Source organism: Gobio gobio, assembly GCF_949357685.1.
Source record: "Gobio gobio genome assembly, chromosome: 6".
Taxonomy (NCBI): Eukaryota; Metazoa; Chordata; class Actinopteri; order Cypriniformes; family Gobionidae; genus Gobio; species Gobio gobio.
This window is the reverse complement of record NC_137102.1, coordinates 11554031-11567750: the sequence shown is the minus strand read 5'-3', so window position 1 is coordinate 11567750 and position 13720 is coordinate 11554031. Positions and strand designations below refer to the sequence as shown.

General features: G+C 38.9%; 1 protein-coding gene across 2 annotated transcripts in view; it reads right to left on the bottom strand.

Moving 5' to 3' along the window:
• glis1a (GLIS family zinc finger 1a) overlaps positions 1 to 13720 on the bottom strand; it is a 47671-nt gene that overhangs the window by 11309 nt on the left and 22642 nt on the right. For both annotated transcript variants that reach the window (XM_079819204.1, XM_079819205.1), the window contains 3 exons: positions 11318 to 11428; positions 10429 to 10573; positions 1402 to 1537 (listed from right to left, as the gene is read on the bottom strand). In XM_079819204.1, the coding sequence (XP_079675330.1) occupies positions 1402 to 1537; positions 10429 to 10573; positions 11318 to 11428 (392 nt within the window). The remainder of the gene's footprint in view (positions 1 to 1401; positions 1538 to 10428; positions 10574 to 11317; positions 11429 to 13720) is intronic.

The window sequence follows — 13720 nt, the reverse complement described above, 5'->3', positions numbered from 1 at the left end:
TTAATGCAAACATGGCTAATGGCTAATAACTGACGAAGGACCAAATATCCAGAGGAACTCTAAATGATAGACTTTATTTTAAAGCAGGCATCAGAAAAGATTCTATCAACATATACCCACATTCACACAAAAATGAACCACAAGTCACTCAAAATCTCACATTTCATAACAGGGTTTTGAAATAACAACAATACTCAGTAAGCAAAGTCTCTTAAATCCTTTTTTGCCAAACGAAACACATTTTGCAATGGGATCAGATTCTGATGACGGGAGTTAGCAAAGACAATTTAGTTATAAAATGTTTAATATAATTTAAAACCCTTTTGGGGGAAAATGAGCTTTCTGTTTTGGGACCACAAACCCAAGCCTTCAATGTTTCTGTCACATAGTCAATGGTAGGATAGCTGGCAACAAATAGTGTGCGTGAGGTGTTAAGTAGGTTCCGCTGATATGTTTTGTTATTTGATAAAACCCATTTCCTGTATACAGCCACAGAGTTTGTTGCGCAGTGTTTTTATCACATCTCCTCAAGAGTGATTGATGTTTACATAAAGCAAGTCATGGCATGTGTTCTCTTTCCGGACACGTCTGGATAAGCAAACGTTCAGAAACAAACACTGCCTGTTTGTGGTGAGTGACAGCATAACAATATGCTTCTTTAACAACAACAATAAAAAAATGAAATAATGAGAAGAATTATTAAAGCCTTTTCTAAGAAACAACATTTACGCAAGACATAGTAGTGACCACAGTGACCAAAATTGCAAAAGAAAATCCCTATGATCTCTAAATTTGTCCATATGGCATAAGATTGTATAAAGATCTTAATGCAAGACATCCAGATCAGATCAAATCCCTTCACAATCGGCACATATTTGCGTGACAGCGCAACAGTAATATTGAGAGAACAGGTCATAGGTTAACTGTGCATTGTAAAAAGACCCATGCGAATGCATAATGATAATATTTTTCTACTGAAGAAACATGTGTTTCCACACTTAATGTCTTCGTTCACAGGGCAGGGCCGATATGCTCCCATCGCATCGGCTGTGCTGTTTTAATGTTTCACATCATAAGCACATGTTGCTAACTGCTTTGGTTGACGCACATATATGCACTGCAGATGGAGTCCTCCAGTCAGTGACAAATAGCCAATTAGACTCAAGTAAAATTGTTCCCATATGTATCAGAGAAGCAAACTGGATGTTTCCATGCTGTATGTATGCAAAATGTATATTGTGCCATGTTCTGAGGCAGTGCCATTACTAGGATGCCATCCTGGGATGGGGACCAAAGTTTGCCACCGAAATGTTCACTATCATCACAATACAAAATAGTGCACTGAAATACATGGACATCACTTTGTTCATAAAAGAATCATCAAAGATTGCTGATCCTCACCTCAGCTGATTGAGTTTGTTATTGTGCAGATGGTTGTGAAGGCTGATGCCGCTGTGCTCCATGCTGGGCTGCTCCAGAGTTACACTGGAGGTTCCGGACAAGACTCTGCTACACGAATCCTCCTCCTCTGAGTATGCTGGAAACCAACAAAAATCACAAATGAGATCTCTTTTCCAGTTACATCACAGTTGCTTCTGTTGGGGAAAAATTTAATCACAGAAGATTTAATCTTCCAGACCTGTTTTCTCTATTGTGTTTTAAATGAGTCAGATCAATGAGGCCCCACCTGTGGGAGCCCAGACATTGCCCCTTTTATCTTTTATGGCTCTTGGAATTGGAGTTCCTGGCTAGAATCTATGCGTTTGAATAGTTATGCTGATTAGGAGTAGGTGATACTCTGTCTGTTGTTACAGATGAAGGACCATTGTGTTTCTTGCTTTTAATTGCTCAAGGCGACACCTTCAGTGGGTTTCGCCAGATGTATGGAAAATTACTGAGGGGGTTTGTTAAAACATTGAGGGTATAAAAGTTTGTGCTTTCCTTTGTTTTAGCAGTTCACACTCAAGGTAGCCTCGAATGGCTACACTGACCGTGGCTCTTTCTTGCAAGAAAAATAAATCTTTATAAAGAAAATTGGAAAATGGTTTGTCTCTTATTAGTGATGTCAATGAATTAATTTTTGCCATAACACTTCTTCAAGACAGTGAAAGTCTTTTGCGTTCACTAAGATTTCAATATGAACTTAAACAACACTGATAATAATAAGAAATATTTCTTGAGCACCAAATCAGACTGGAGTATCGGCTGCTGAAAATCCAGCTTTGCCATCACAGGAATAAATTTGATTTTAAAATAGAAAACATAGTTAATTTAAACAGTAATAATATTTTAAATTTTTTACTGTTTTTATTGTACTTTTGATCAAATAAATGCAGCCTTGGTGAGGACAATACAACTTTTTTTTTTAAGAAAAAAGGAAATCCTTGCACTTCAAAAACAGTCCAAACTGATGAGAAAGGGAGGGCAGGGCACTGGAGGAGGACGAGGAGCAGGCAGAGGAAGACAACAAGAAAATTATAACCAGGGAGAAGATGAAGGTGGGAGAAGCCAGGGCAGGGGAACCAGAGCAGAGACAGAAGGAGCAGGAGGATGATCCAGATCCATGACATGAAGGTCCACAGTGGAGCCAATGGAGGGACCATGGTGGAGCCTTGGTTGAGAGATTGGATGGAACCAGGAAGACGAAGTGTCAGGCAAAGCTGCTGATTCAGAAGTCCGAGGCTGAGCCAGAGCGACTATGGACCACGGTTAAGCCAGAGGGAAGAGGCTGCCCAGTGGAGCCTGAGCGATGGAAGTCCATGGTGAAGCCGATGAGTCAAAGAGCCAAGGTGGAGTCCGGTAGAGGCCTGCATCCGATGTGCCCAGACTTATTTACACCCCTAGGGCTGGGCATCGGGCCAATTTTCACGTCATACCTCACACACTGGCCGGGCTTCAGGCCTGTTTTAGGCTCCTTTTTATATTTTTAGACATTCATTAATTAAAAGAAACTATGAGAAATGTTTCCACCAGCGCAGCACAAGACCATGATACCGCGACTTTCAAGACTGACTCACACAGTGTTTAGAGTTTACAGTAGCAGCAAGCGTTCCTTCAGCGCAGCTGGAAGAGACACCTGGTCACTTCATTTGTTTTCTCTGATCAGATATCTATCCGATTGTGGAAAGACCAGGAGTAAATGCCTTCTGAAATTCTTTTGAGACGGATTTAAATCCGATCACTCAAACGAACCAATTCAGAAGGTGGTCTGGGATAGCCTGACAAGCCAGACCCACATCAAGATGTTGGGTCTGGGAACTCACCATTGGCAGGGCTCAATCCGAGGGGCGGGATAAACGGTTGTCTTTCAAATTCCCTCTGCACGCAATAGGATAGCGCTACAACCAACCAGAGCAATGGAGAAGGCAAAGCAGAGCTAGTTGATAGATTAAACTTTCGCCATATCCGATCGGCAAAACTCTGAACACATCTTCCTTTCTTAAGAATGACTTCAGTGCCGTTCTTTGTTCTTTTCTCAAAGAAAAGCTTAACTTCAAGTCTTCCAGAGTCACGGCCAAAGCTGATTCGAAAGACCGCTGTTTGCCAGCTTCTTTGTTTATAAGTAGAACGTGGAACCGTGTCAACAACTCTGCCGTCATTATGTTAAACCCGCCCACCGACTCTATACACAATGTGATTGGCCTGACTAGAGTTTGGTTTTTCCAGCTCGCACACCAACGGAGAGTTGCTAGACTACCCTGGCTGCAAATTAGATTTGCTGCCGCTAGAGTGCGTCTAGATTTCGAGGCTAGGTCTGGGACGCATTTCAGACGAAAATGGGCAAGTCTAAATGCATCTTGTTGTTAAACCACATATGTAAATTTTACTCCTGACAAATTGTTCAAAAAATAAAATGTGAGAGCGTGTTATAGGGTATATATGACATGTTGTAGTCAGATATGACGGCGCTACTGCAACACGCATCGCCACAAATGAGTAAAGCAAGCCAACGCGCAAACTGCCGCAAGTGAAACTGAAAGTAAGTCTCGGATGCTCAAAAACACAATCATCTTCATTAAAACTAATGAGAATGATCTTACCAGTGCTTAGGCCACTCTTTCTCCTATTGCAGACTTTGATCTTGAAATTAGCTGATGATAAATAAACTGCAGCACATACTGTATAGGTTTCTTTCGTTGACGTTAACTTAAATTTGCATATAGTGCGGAGATTTTACATTCGGATTTATATTCTTTTTGCGGAGAGGTATAAGGTAAGACAAACTGCATGTTTTTTTATTTTTATTTTGTTTGTGTTTAGATTGTATAGCCCGTTTTGTCTGTGAGCGCCGTTGTGAGCAGCAGCCTGCCTCAATTAAACTAACATTGTGATATGCTTAAAGTGTTTTATATCTTTGGATTTTATTATAGGCAAGACAAGTCAAGTGTTGATTTGAGAGGCTAAATTGATCAGACGTGGTTAACTCACTGTCGGCCGCTGGCTGCTTGGTCGTCACTTTAAAATACAACAACTTTAATTTAACAATCCAAAAAATGCTCCAAACATTTTCTAAATTAACTTAAAGAAATTAAATGAAACAGTTGGACTCGGGCCAAGAATTTTGATAAGCTTGGTGCTGACTTGGATGATGAAGACTTGAAACCGGGCTTAACCAGTGACAATTTCGAGCTGGGCTTAACCAGTGACAGCTTGGACGATTTAGAATTAGGCTTATCCAGTGATGACTTTGACAACTTAGAACTGGATGGGACCAGCGGTGACTGCGGTACAGCAAACATTTCCTATTCCAGCTCATCATTCAATAAATACTCAACAACCCAGCTCAGTTTCTGGACCTAAGCGGGGGGAGTGTGGGCGGGGCTCCAATACATACCCTCAAACGCCACTAAAATGCCCTCAATTAAGACTGTTGTGGGCTCGGGCTCCAAGTCAGAGGTGGGCTCTGGTTTTTCCGCAACGGGCATGGCTGGCGGCTGGCTGGGCTCTGGATCTGGAGTGGGCCTGGCGTTGTCCTCATCCGGCAGACGGTCATCTGTGCGTTGTTTTATACCAGCACCAATTCCACAAACTCTTTGACCATCCAAAGGCAGGCGTGCCTTCGCACAAAGCGAGTAGTTGGGGCAGTGAGTGAGGCAAGATCGAGAAAGTCCCTCGTGTGGTCCTTGAGGGAGGGATTGCCCTGCTCCAGCAGAAGGAGGTGTACAGTGGTGATATCCATATAAATGTTTGCCGTATTAATCCAATCTTGGGGTCTTGTGTTCTGTCAGGGGTTGCTTTATATAAAGATTGAACAAATATATACCCAAGATTTAATAAACACAGAGCGCTAGAAGCCAATACACAAGCAACATAACGTACACAAGAAAGACAAAGAACTGAAGAAGACAGCTTAAATACACAGAGGACAGTACTCAACGGAACGGGTGATAACTATTCAGAAATCATGACAAAGAAGGAATGACTGGAACTCAGACAAATGGTGACAGTGAAAACTAAGACAATAAACAAGACAGAGAAGCAGAACACAACAGCTATGCTATCCACATCCAATGTCTGAGTTCTATATAGTCTCATTTGTTGCAGTTTCTATTTCCAAAAAAAAAAATGGAGATGAAACATACCAAGAACTTCAATAAGTTTAACAAAATTTTGCTGTGGGAAAGAGACACATGAGAGCATATCCAGCCATATAATATGTACTGTAAAATACATATCACATGATTTGTTGTAAGACTGGGTAAAATCTTGCTGATTTAGTGGGAAAGAAGTGTTGAAGAAACCTAAAATTAATTGAAAAAATGACTACAAGTTCATGTGGTTTAAAATTTGAGAAACAAAAGAGTAAGTGAAAGTCACAACATTACTGTTTAATTTATCAGATTTTTCCTAATTGGTCAGAATTTAATAATGTAGTCAGTTTGGCTTGTTGATGTTACTATCTTTCACAGACATGCTTCACTTGAAACACAGAGTTGTTTCTTTCTTATTATGCAGAATTAGACGGCTGAAATATCCGAGGCTTCTGTCTGCCAGTCACATCTTTTATAAAAGTCGTCTAAGGCAATTCGTGTGGACTGCCCTCATGGATTTTCACGTCAGGTGTTGACTAAAAGAGCCTTGCGCTTGACAGCTTCTTGAATCATTCTCAAGCATCTCAAGGAAAAACAGCTGGAATGGAAAAGATTCTGGAGTGTGAGAGACATGTGTGGGGTGGCCGTTTGCCCACGCTGGGAGCCCAGTGACTGCGCAAACACTGGTCTTTTGAGCTTGTCGGAACAGCTGATGTCAGAAATAGTACGTAGTGTAAATGATGGGTATAGGGAAACGAGCAAGGGAGTGGACAGGGCTCTGAGCACATTCTCCCTTCGACACATCTTTAATGCTAAATGGCATGCACATATACATTTTTTTTGTTCTGTGCACCGGTTAAAAATGGATAGCTGCTGGAATTATACAGACTGCTTATGTGCAGGGTTACACAATGTCATCTTTTACTCGCATTATTGGGTTCTTTTACACTAGCTTTCAAAAGTTTGGATGTAAAAAAAACCCAAAACTGAATACTTGTATTTAGCAAGGACGAATCACAAACAAGACAGTAAAAATGTTTATATTGTTACAAAAGATTCCTGAAAAAATGTAGCACAGTTTCTACAAAAATATTAAAGGTCATGAACTGCATTGTTTTATTGTTTTATAAATGTTTCCTGCGGTGCACTTATAATGTTATTGTGACTTTTTACATCAAAATTTGTCAGTTTATAAATAAAAGGCATTTTTTGTGATTTGATCCCTCTGATTTGAGTCTCTGTTAGAAGGTACATGTCTGCTGTGAGACTGCAGTGTAAACGCCCACTGCTGTGATTGGCTAACATCTTTGCATATGAAATAGCTAGTTTTACATGTGGAACTCTCTGAAATTTTTTGCATGTTTTTACTATTACAGCTCTCAAGGTTAACTAATCGTGAACACTGTTTATTATAGCACTATATTTAGATCTATGGCATTATATTTAGATTGTGGCATGACAGGTTGCAGTAATGAGAATTGTAGCTGATGAGCGCATGAACGTCATTGCAACTCGATATCTGCACGCTCACAAATGCTTAACTAACAGTGTAAACACAATGTAAATACTACATTTGTTGATAATTATGGGAGTTTTGGTGAGAGCCCAGAACTTAGTCACTGATAAACCCGTACTGTTTGATTGACGGCTCCAGCGTTTGTAAAGGAAGCGTTTAGACCACATGTAATACTTAGCTATTTCATATGCAAAGATGTTAGCCAATCATAGCAGTGGGCGTTTACACTGAAGTCTCACAGCAGACACGCCCCTTCAAACAGAGCGTTCAAATCAGAGAGCTAAAGTCAGGGTAGGAAAAATGCCTTTTATTTCTAAATTGACCAATTTTGATGTTTAAAAAAATAAAATAAAAATTAACAAATTCAGACTAACATAAGTGCACCCTAGGAAACTATAAAACATTAAAACAATGCAGTTCATGACCCCTTTAATATTTTTTGTAGAAACTGTGCTAAATTTGTTCAAGAATCTTTTGTAACATTATAAACATTTTTACTTTTAATCAATTTGATGCCTGATCTGTGACCAGCGATTTCTGATATGTAATGATTCATGTACAATCAGATGTTCTTTGTCTATGTGTCAGTAAACCAAACCAGTGACTAAACGCTTCCTTTACAAATGCTGGAGCTGTCAATCCAACAGTACGAGTTTATCAGTGACTAAAGCCGGGTGCACACTGTAAGATCTAAGTTGTCATTAATGTCAGACTGTACGATAGTCAAGGCGCGCGCACGCAAGAAAACTTGTCCAGAGTTTTATATCATCAATCAATGACATGTTCGGTGACTGTGAGCTGCATTACACGCGGGATTGAAATGGTGGCTACAAAGAAATCTTTAGCACTCATTTTGGTCATAGTTTGTCTTGAAAAACGAAGATAATTTGACGGTCGTCGTAGGAAAAGTCACACTTCAGGATTGTGTGCCAAATCTTCTGACACTGTCAGAATTTCGTCTGAGGTCAAATTTGATCACAGCAGTCATTAATCGGCTGCCGGTGAACATGTCAAACTAACGATCAAAGACTTCAGATTTTAGCCTAGGATCAGAGGAATCTTTTTGGATTTGCAAAATTTGTCTCAGACAGCAAAATCGTGGCCAAACATTGCACAGTGTGAACCCGGCTTAAGTTCTGGATTCTCACCAAAACTCCCATAATTATCAACAAATCTCTTATTTACATTCTGTTGGCACTGTTAAGCCGCGTTTCCACCGCAGGAACTTTCCCCAGGAACTAGGAACTTTGGGGTGGTACTCTGTTTTCCGACCACAGGAACCAGGGTCTAAATGAAGTTCCGGGTAAATATTTCCCCCTCCGAACGGCCCTGCTCCCGAGGTAGTACTTTTTCAAAGTTCAGGAACTTGAAAAAGGGGTGGGACTTGGGCGCTGAACATGCTGATTGGTTGAGCTCACGCAGCATTTTATTTCAGCCGGCATTTTTAAAAGTCTTTTGCGAGGTTCGTTCTGCGTTGAGTAAATATCAGTCTCGCTCTTTCTGTCCGATGGTGCGCGTTCGTCTCAGCCATCGCACGGTCAATGTCCGTAATACCTGATAATAACATACGTTGTCTTATTTCAGAATACGCTTTAGTATCAGTGCTCGTCTCTTTTCCGCCATTTTGTTCATGACCTATTTAGTAAACCAATACATAACCAGCAAAAGCAGCGCTGCTTGAATCTCCTCCATACTTGTTATTGTTGCAGACAGTGTCGCGCAAAAGTGATTACTGTCCGTCGCTGACTGGGAGGAGCAGTCGTGCCGCGCGCAATCCTACATCACCGGACTAATTTGCCTAATCTTCACGGTTTTTTAGACCGCAGTGGAAACGCAGACAGTAGCAGGTCTGGGGGGAAAAAAGTTCCTGTAAAAAAAGTTCCTGGTACAAATTGTTCCAGGTAATTTCGGTGGAAACGGGGCTATAGTTATGATGAAAGCATTCGTGAGCATGCAGAAATCGGGTTTCAATGACGTTCATGCGTTCAACATGTCTGTAAACAGTTACTAACATGTTGTAGCATTACTGTCGAGTCCATATCGCAAAAGTCTGTTTGCAAAGCCTGCGCTGAAATTGCGACTGATTTACCAAAGAATCCACAGTGAAATGACCCAAATACAAATAAATAATGCTCAACCGAGACATTCACATTGTTGAAAATAAAAAAACACATTCCTAGCATTAGGATCCTTTGGAAGGTTGTGTTATTTTTAGTCCAGTGATCCTGTATCGCTCTTCTCTCCTCGTCATCTCACTAACACGCCAGTGGGCAGGGCCAACGTTGCAGTGAAGAAGTAGGCATTGATCATCTTCTGCAGAGGCGCTTTTTCACCCATGTCATAATTAGGCATATTCCAAAACGAGTCGTTCTCAGGGTTTGGTTTCAATAAAAGTTCTTCTTAGACTAACAAGGAAGTTTTCAGATCTGAAACTTTCAGGTTATTCTTATAGTATGATGACCTCTTATATCTCAAAAGCTGAAGGAAAATTTGATTTCTCAATTCATGACCCCTTTGAGCAGCACAACCGTTTTTTAACATAAAAAAAAAAAATCCAAACCATCTGAAGCAATTTCTCAGCCAGTAAAACAAACAGACAGTATCGAGAGAACAAAAGACACTGTTCTTCAGTTGTTTTCATAAGTAAACGTGCTAAATGGATGTCTGACAATTTTGTTGTTTTTACAGTTTAAAACATTTAAAAACAGTCAGTAGGCATTGCTCTCTCACATACCTTTAGATGAAATCCTGCAGAAATCCTGTGTCTTACATTAGTCTAGTTAATAATGACTGATATCATTTAGAATTTTTTACTGATCTAGAAAAATGACAAAAATATTTGAATTTTGAACAAAACAAAATGTATTGTAAATGTAAAATGTATTATTATTCCAAATCTTTTTAGTTGTGAATTTTGTTGTAAATGTTCAATTGATAAAATTATAGCTTCAAATATTCTGAACTGCAAATTCAAAATTTAGAACTTTCTTCGAAACTGAGCAAATTACCAGTGTGTCAGAGAACTGTAGTACAAAACATACAATAAAATACACAACTAAAAAATAAATCACAAATAGTAATCATAATAAATACTGCATAGAATTTAATATCAAAAATGTAACAAAACATGGGGCCTTCCACAAAATATGGGTGCCTTTCATGCAGAAAAGACCAGCTAAAGACAGCATGAATTTCCAACCAGATACTGGAGTATTTCTGTGGAAGCGGATTATTTAGGATACCAAGGCAAGAAAATGCCAGGACCAGCATTAAAAACACAACATTCTGGTCATTTCTATCAGGCACCCTTTCCTTCCTTCAGTGTTACAGCACAAGCTTAAAAATGTTTCTCAGGCCTTTGATAGTCAAAAGCACACCTACCTGTAAAGCCTTCCTGATGAATCTTGGTGAGGGAGGTGGGACACCTGTAGTTTGGGCTGTGTCCTGAAGGAGTTGAGCCATGAAGATGCTGCAAGCCAAGGCACACATCCACAACTTCCTGCTCCACCTTATTGCGTAGCTGGACCTGTCAAGATAAAGAAAACATATCTATAAAATATACAGAACTGATGTCCAAATCTGAAACACAATCACTAGTTGTCAAAAACAGGTCATGACCAGTATGGAGCCTTTAGACTAGGCTCTGTCCTGTGACATGGATTTGGTGTGAAAACTGATTTAAAATGGAAGAAATTCAATACAAATTTTAATTAAGGCAATTTTTCCTGTTCCAACGAATACGCATTTACTGCTCTTTGCCTTTGTAGAGCAGAAGCACTCATGACACGTTTTTGCAAGAAGCTATGGCTTGACTGTGAGAGTGGCAAAGTCTTGAGGCCGAAAAAACGTTCTGTTGTTGATTCATCTGAGCATTCAGTGGAACTGGTGAGCATGTTTGCTATTTGCATGTCACATCTGGCCTCTTGAGGAATAGCACTGCACTGCTTATTAACTGTATTACGGGAACACATGTGTTCTTGTTTAGAATGCCAAAGCCATGGGAATACACAAAGATCTCCTTCATTCGCTTTTGTTTGGAAAGCAGGAACAGCCCATAAAACAATAGGCATTTTCATCAAAGATCTCTGGGATGACAATTACTGATGAAGTTAATGCAATAAACAATGGGACATAATTTATCAGGTAATTAAGTTCATCTAACCAGTTAAATGATGTTGTGCGTGTGCATATTTTTAGGTTATTAAGTTATGGCTGAGGTTGTTACAAGAGTCTCCCGACACAAAAATAAACAAACACTTGAAACTGTTACCTTGTCCTGTGCCTGCAGGAATTTAGTGGAGTGGACCTTGACGTGTTTGCGCAACGAGCTGGGGTCGGTGTAACGTTTGGTGCATCCTGGGAGCTGACATGCATACGGTTTCTATGAAGAGCGTCACATGAAATAATAAAGCAAGAGGCACAGCAGAAGAGAAGGATAAATTAGTCATTCAAAAGCTTCATTCAATTATTTATGAACAATGAAATGATGAAAACATAAAATTACACAAGAAATATTTGACAGTATTATAAATGAATCATTTATAAATATCATTATATTTTTAGAGTGGTCAAAACCCTTGACATTTTACAACCTGAACTAACCGTGGCTTGTCATATGGGTATGCAGGGGTCCGCTCTATGATATAATTTCCTGTTGTATTTTGTGTGTGCTTGTTTGTTTTTTTGCCTGAATGTTGTATCACATGACTTTAATTTGATGAAAACATTCTAAATATTAATTTAAATGAAGAACAGCTTCACTGCCTAAAAAAATTAATAAACAGTACTGTTCAAAAATGTTTGTGGCCAGTAAGATTTTTTCCTAAAATAAATTAATAAATGTATTAGTGGGCAGTAATTTTACAAACAATTTGTATTTCAAATAAATGCTGTTCTTTTGAAATTTCTATTCATCAAAGAATCTTAAAAAATACAGAAAATACAAAAAATACAGTTTCCACAAAAATATAAAAGGAACACTCCACTTTTTTTGAAAATAGGCTAATTTTCCAACTCCCCTAGAGTTAAACAGTTGAGTTTTACCGTTTTCGAATCCATTCAGCCGATCTCCGGTTCTGACGGAAGCACTTTTAGCATAGCTTAGCATAGATCATTGAATCTGATTAGACCGTTAGCATCTCGTCCGAAAAAAATGACCAAAGAGTTTCAATATTGTACTATATATGTATTTCAATATTGTACGTGTAATAAGACCGACGGAAAATGAAAAGTTGCGATTTTCTAGGCCGATATGTCTAGGAACTATACTCTGCGAAATAATCAAAGAACTTTTCTGCCATATCATGGGTGCAGCAGGTGCAATGATATTACGCAGCACCTGAAAATAGGCTAACTTCCGTCAACATAAACAACGTGACAACCTGCTGGCACAGGGAGCGTGCTGGGGACTATTTTCAGGCGCTGCGTAATATCATTGCGCCTGCTGCACCTATGATTCGCAACTTTTCATTTTCCGTCGGTCTTAGTACACGATGTAACTACAGAATAGTCAAGTTTTAAATAGAAAAAAATATTGAAACTCTTTGGTCATTTTTTAGAGCAAGATGCGAACGGTCTAATCAGATTCAATGATTTATGCTAAGCTATGCTAAAAGTGCTTCCGTCAGAACCGGAAAAGTGGAGTTTCTTTTAGCAGCACAACAGTTTTCATCATTGTGTCACGGTCATGATTAGTTTCTTGTCATGGTTTTCTTTGTCACTGTTTTGCATGTAGTTGAGGTTATCGTAGTTGTCATGGTTTCTGATTAGACCTGTCCCCTGTTCCATTAATCATCTAGCCCTGTGTTTTTAACCCTCTGTTTCAGCGTCATAAATGTTAAGCTGTGTAACATTTATGTTTCTTGTGTAGTGTTTCTGCTCTTTGTATTAATTAAAGTCTATTATTATCGTTCATTCTGCATCACACATCATCCTTGGGATTAAAACAACACACACACGACACAATGATAATAATAAGAAATGTTTCTTGAGCTTCAAATCAGCATATTAGAATGATTTCTGAAGGATCATGTGACACTGAAGATTGGAGTAATGGTGCAGAAAATTCAGCTTTGCCATCACAAGAATAAATCACATTTTTAAATGTATTCAAATAGAAAACAGTTGTTTTAAATTGTAATATAATATTTCACAAAATTACTGTTTTTACTGTATATTTCATCAAATAAATGCAGCCTCTTTCAAAAACATTTTGAAAAAAATCTCCAAACTTTTGAACCATAGTGTATATCCCAAACTAGTAAATAAAGGTTTCTTTTGAAGAATTGTCTCCTTTCAATTAGGCCTTTTTCTTCAATATAACAACAGTTGCAACACTTGTTGTTTTTTACTTTATGCAGCTAAATTCATTTTAATTCCAAAATTAAAAATACAGTTTGTTATGAAAATGTATAAATACTTAAGCTTCTAAACTATAAAGTATAGGACAGACTTTTCTGGTTTTCAGATTCTTCACATGACAACATATAAAAAAACATCCAAAGGCTGTTACACAGGTGCTGAGTGATACACACACAAAACCATTCAGTAAATATTATGAAATCCCTGCATCTGTCCACTTCAAATATTAACCACACACGTCACCTTGAGCTACACAAATTCTGAAAACAGCACTGACTAATCAATAATGTTGTTTCTCTAGCAATGCACTTCT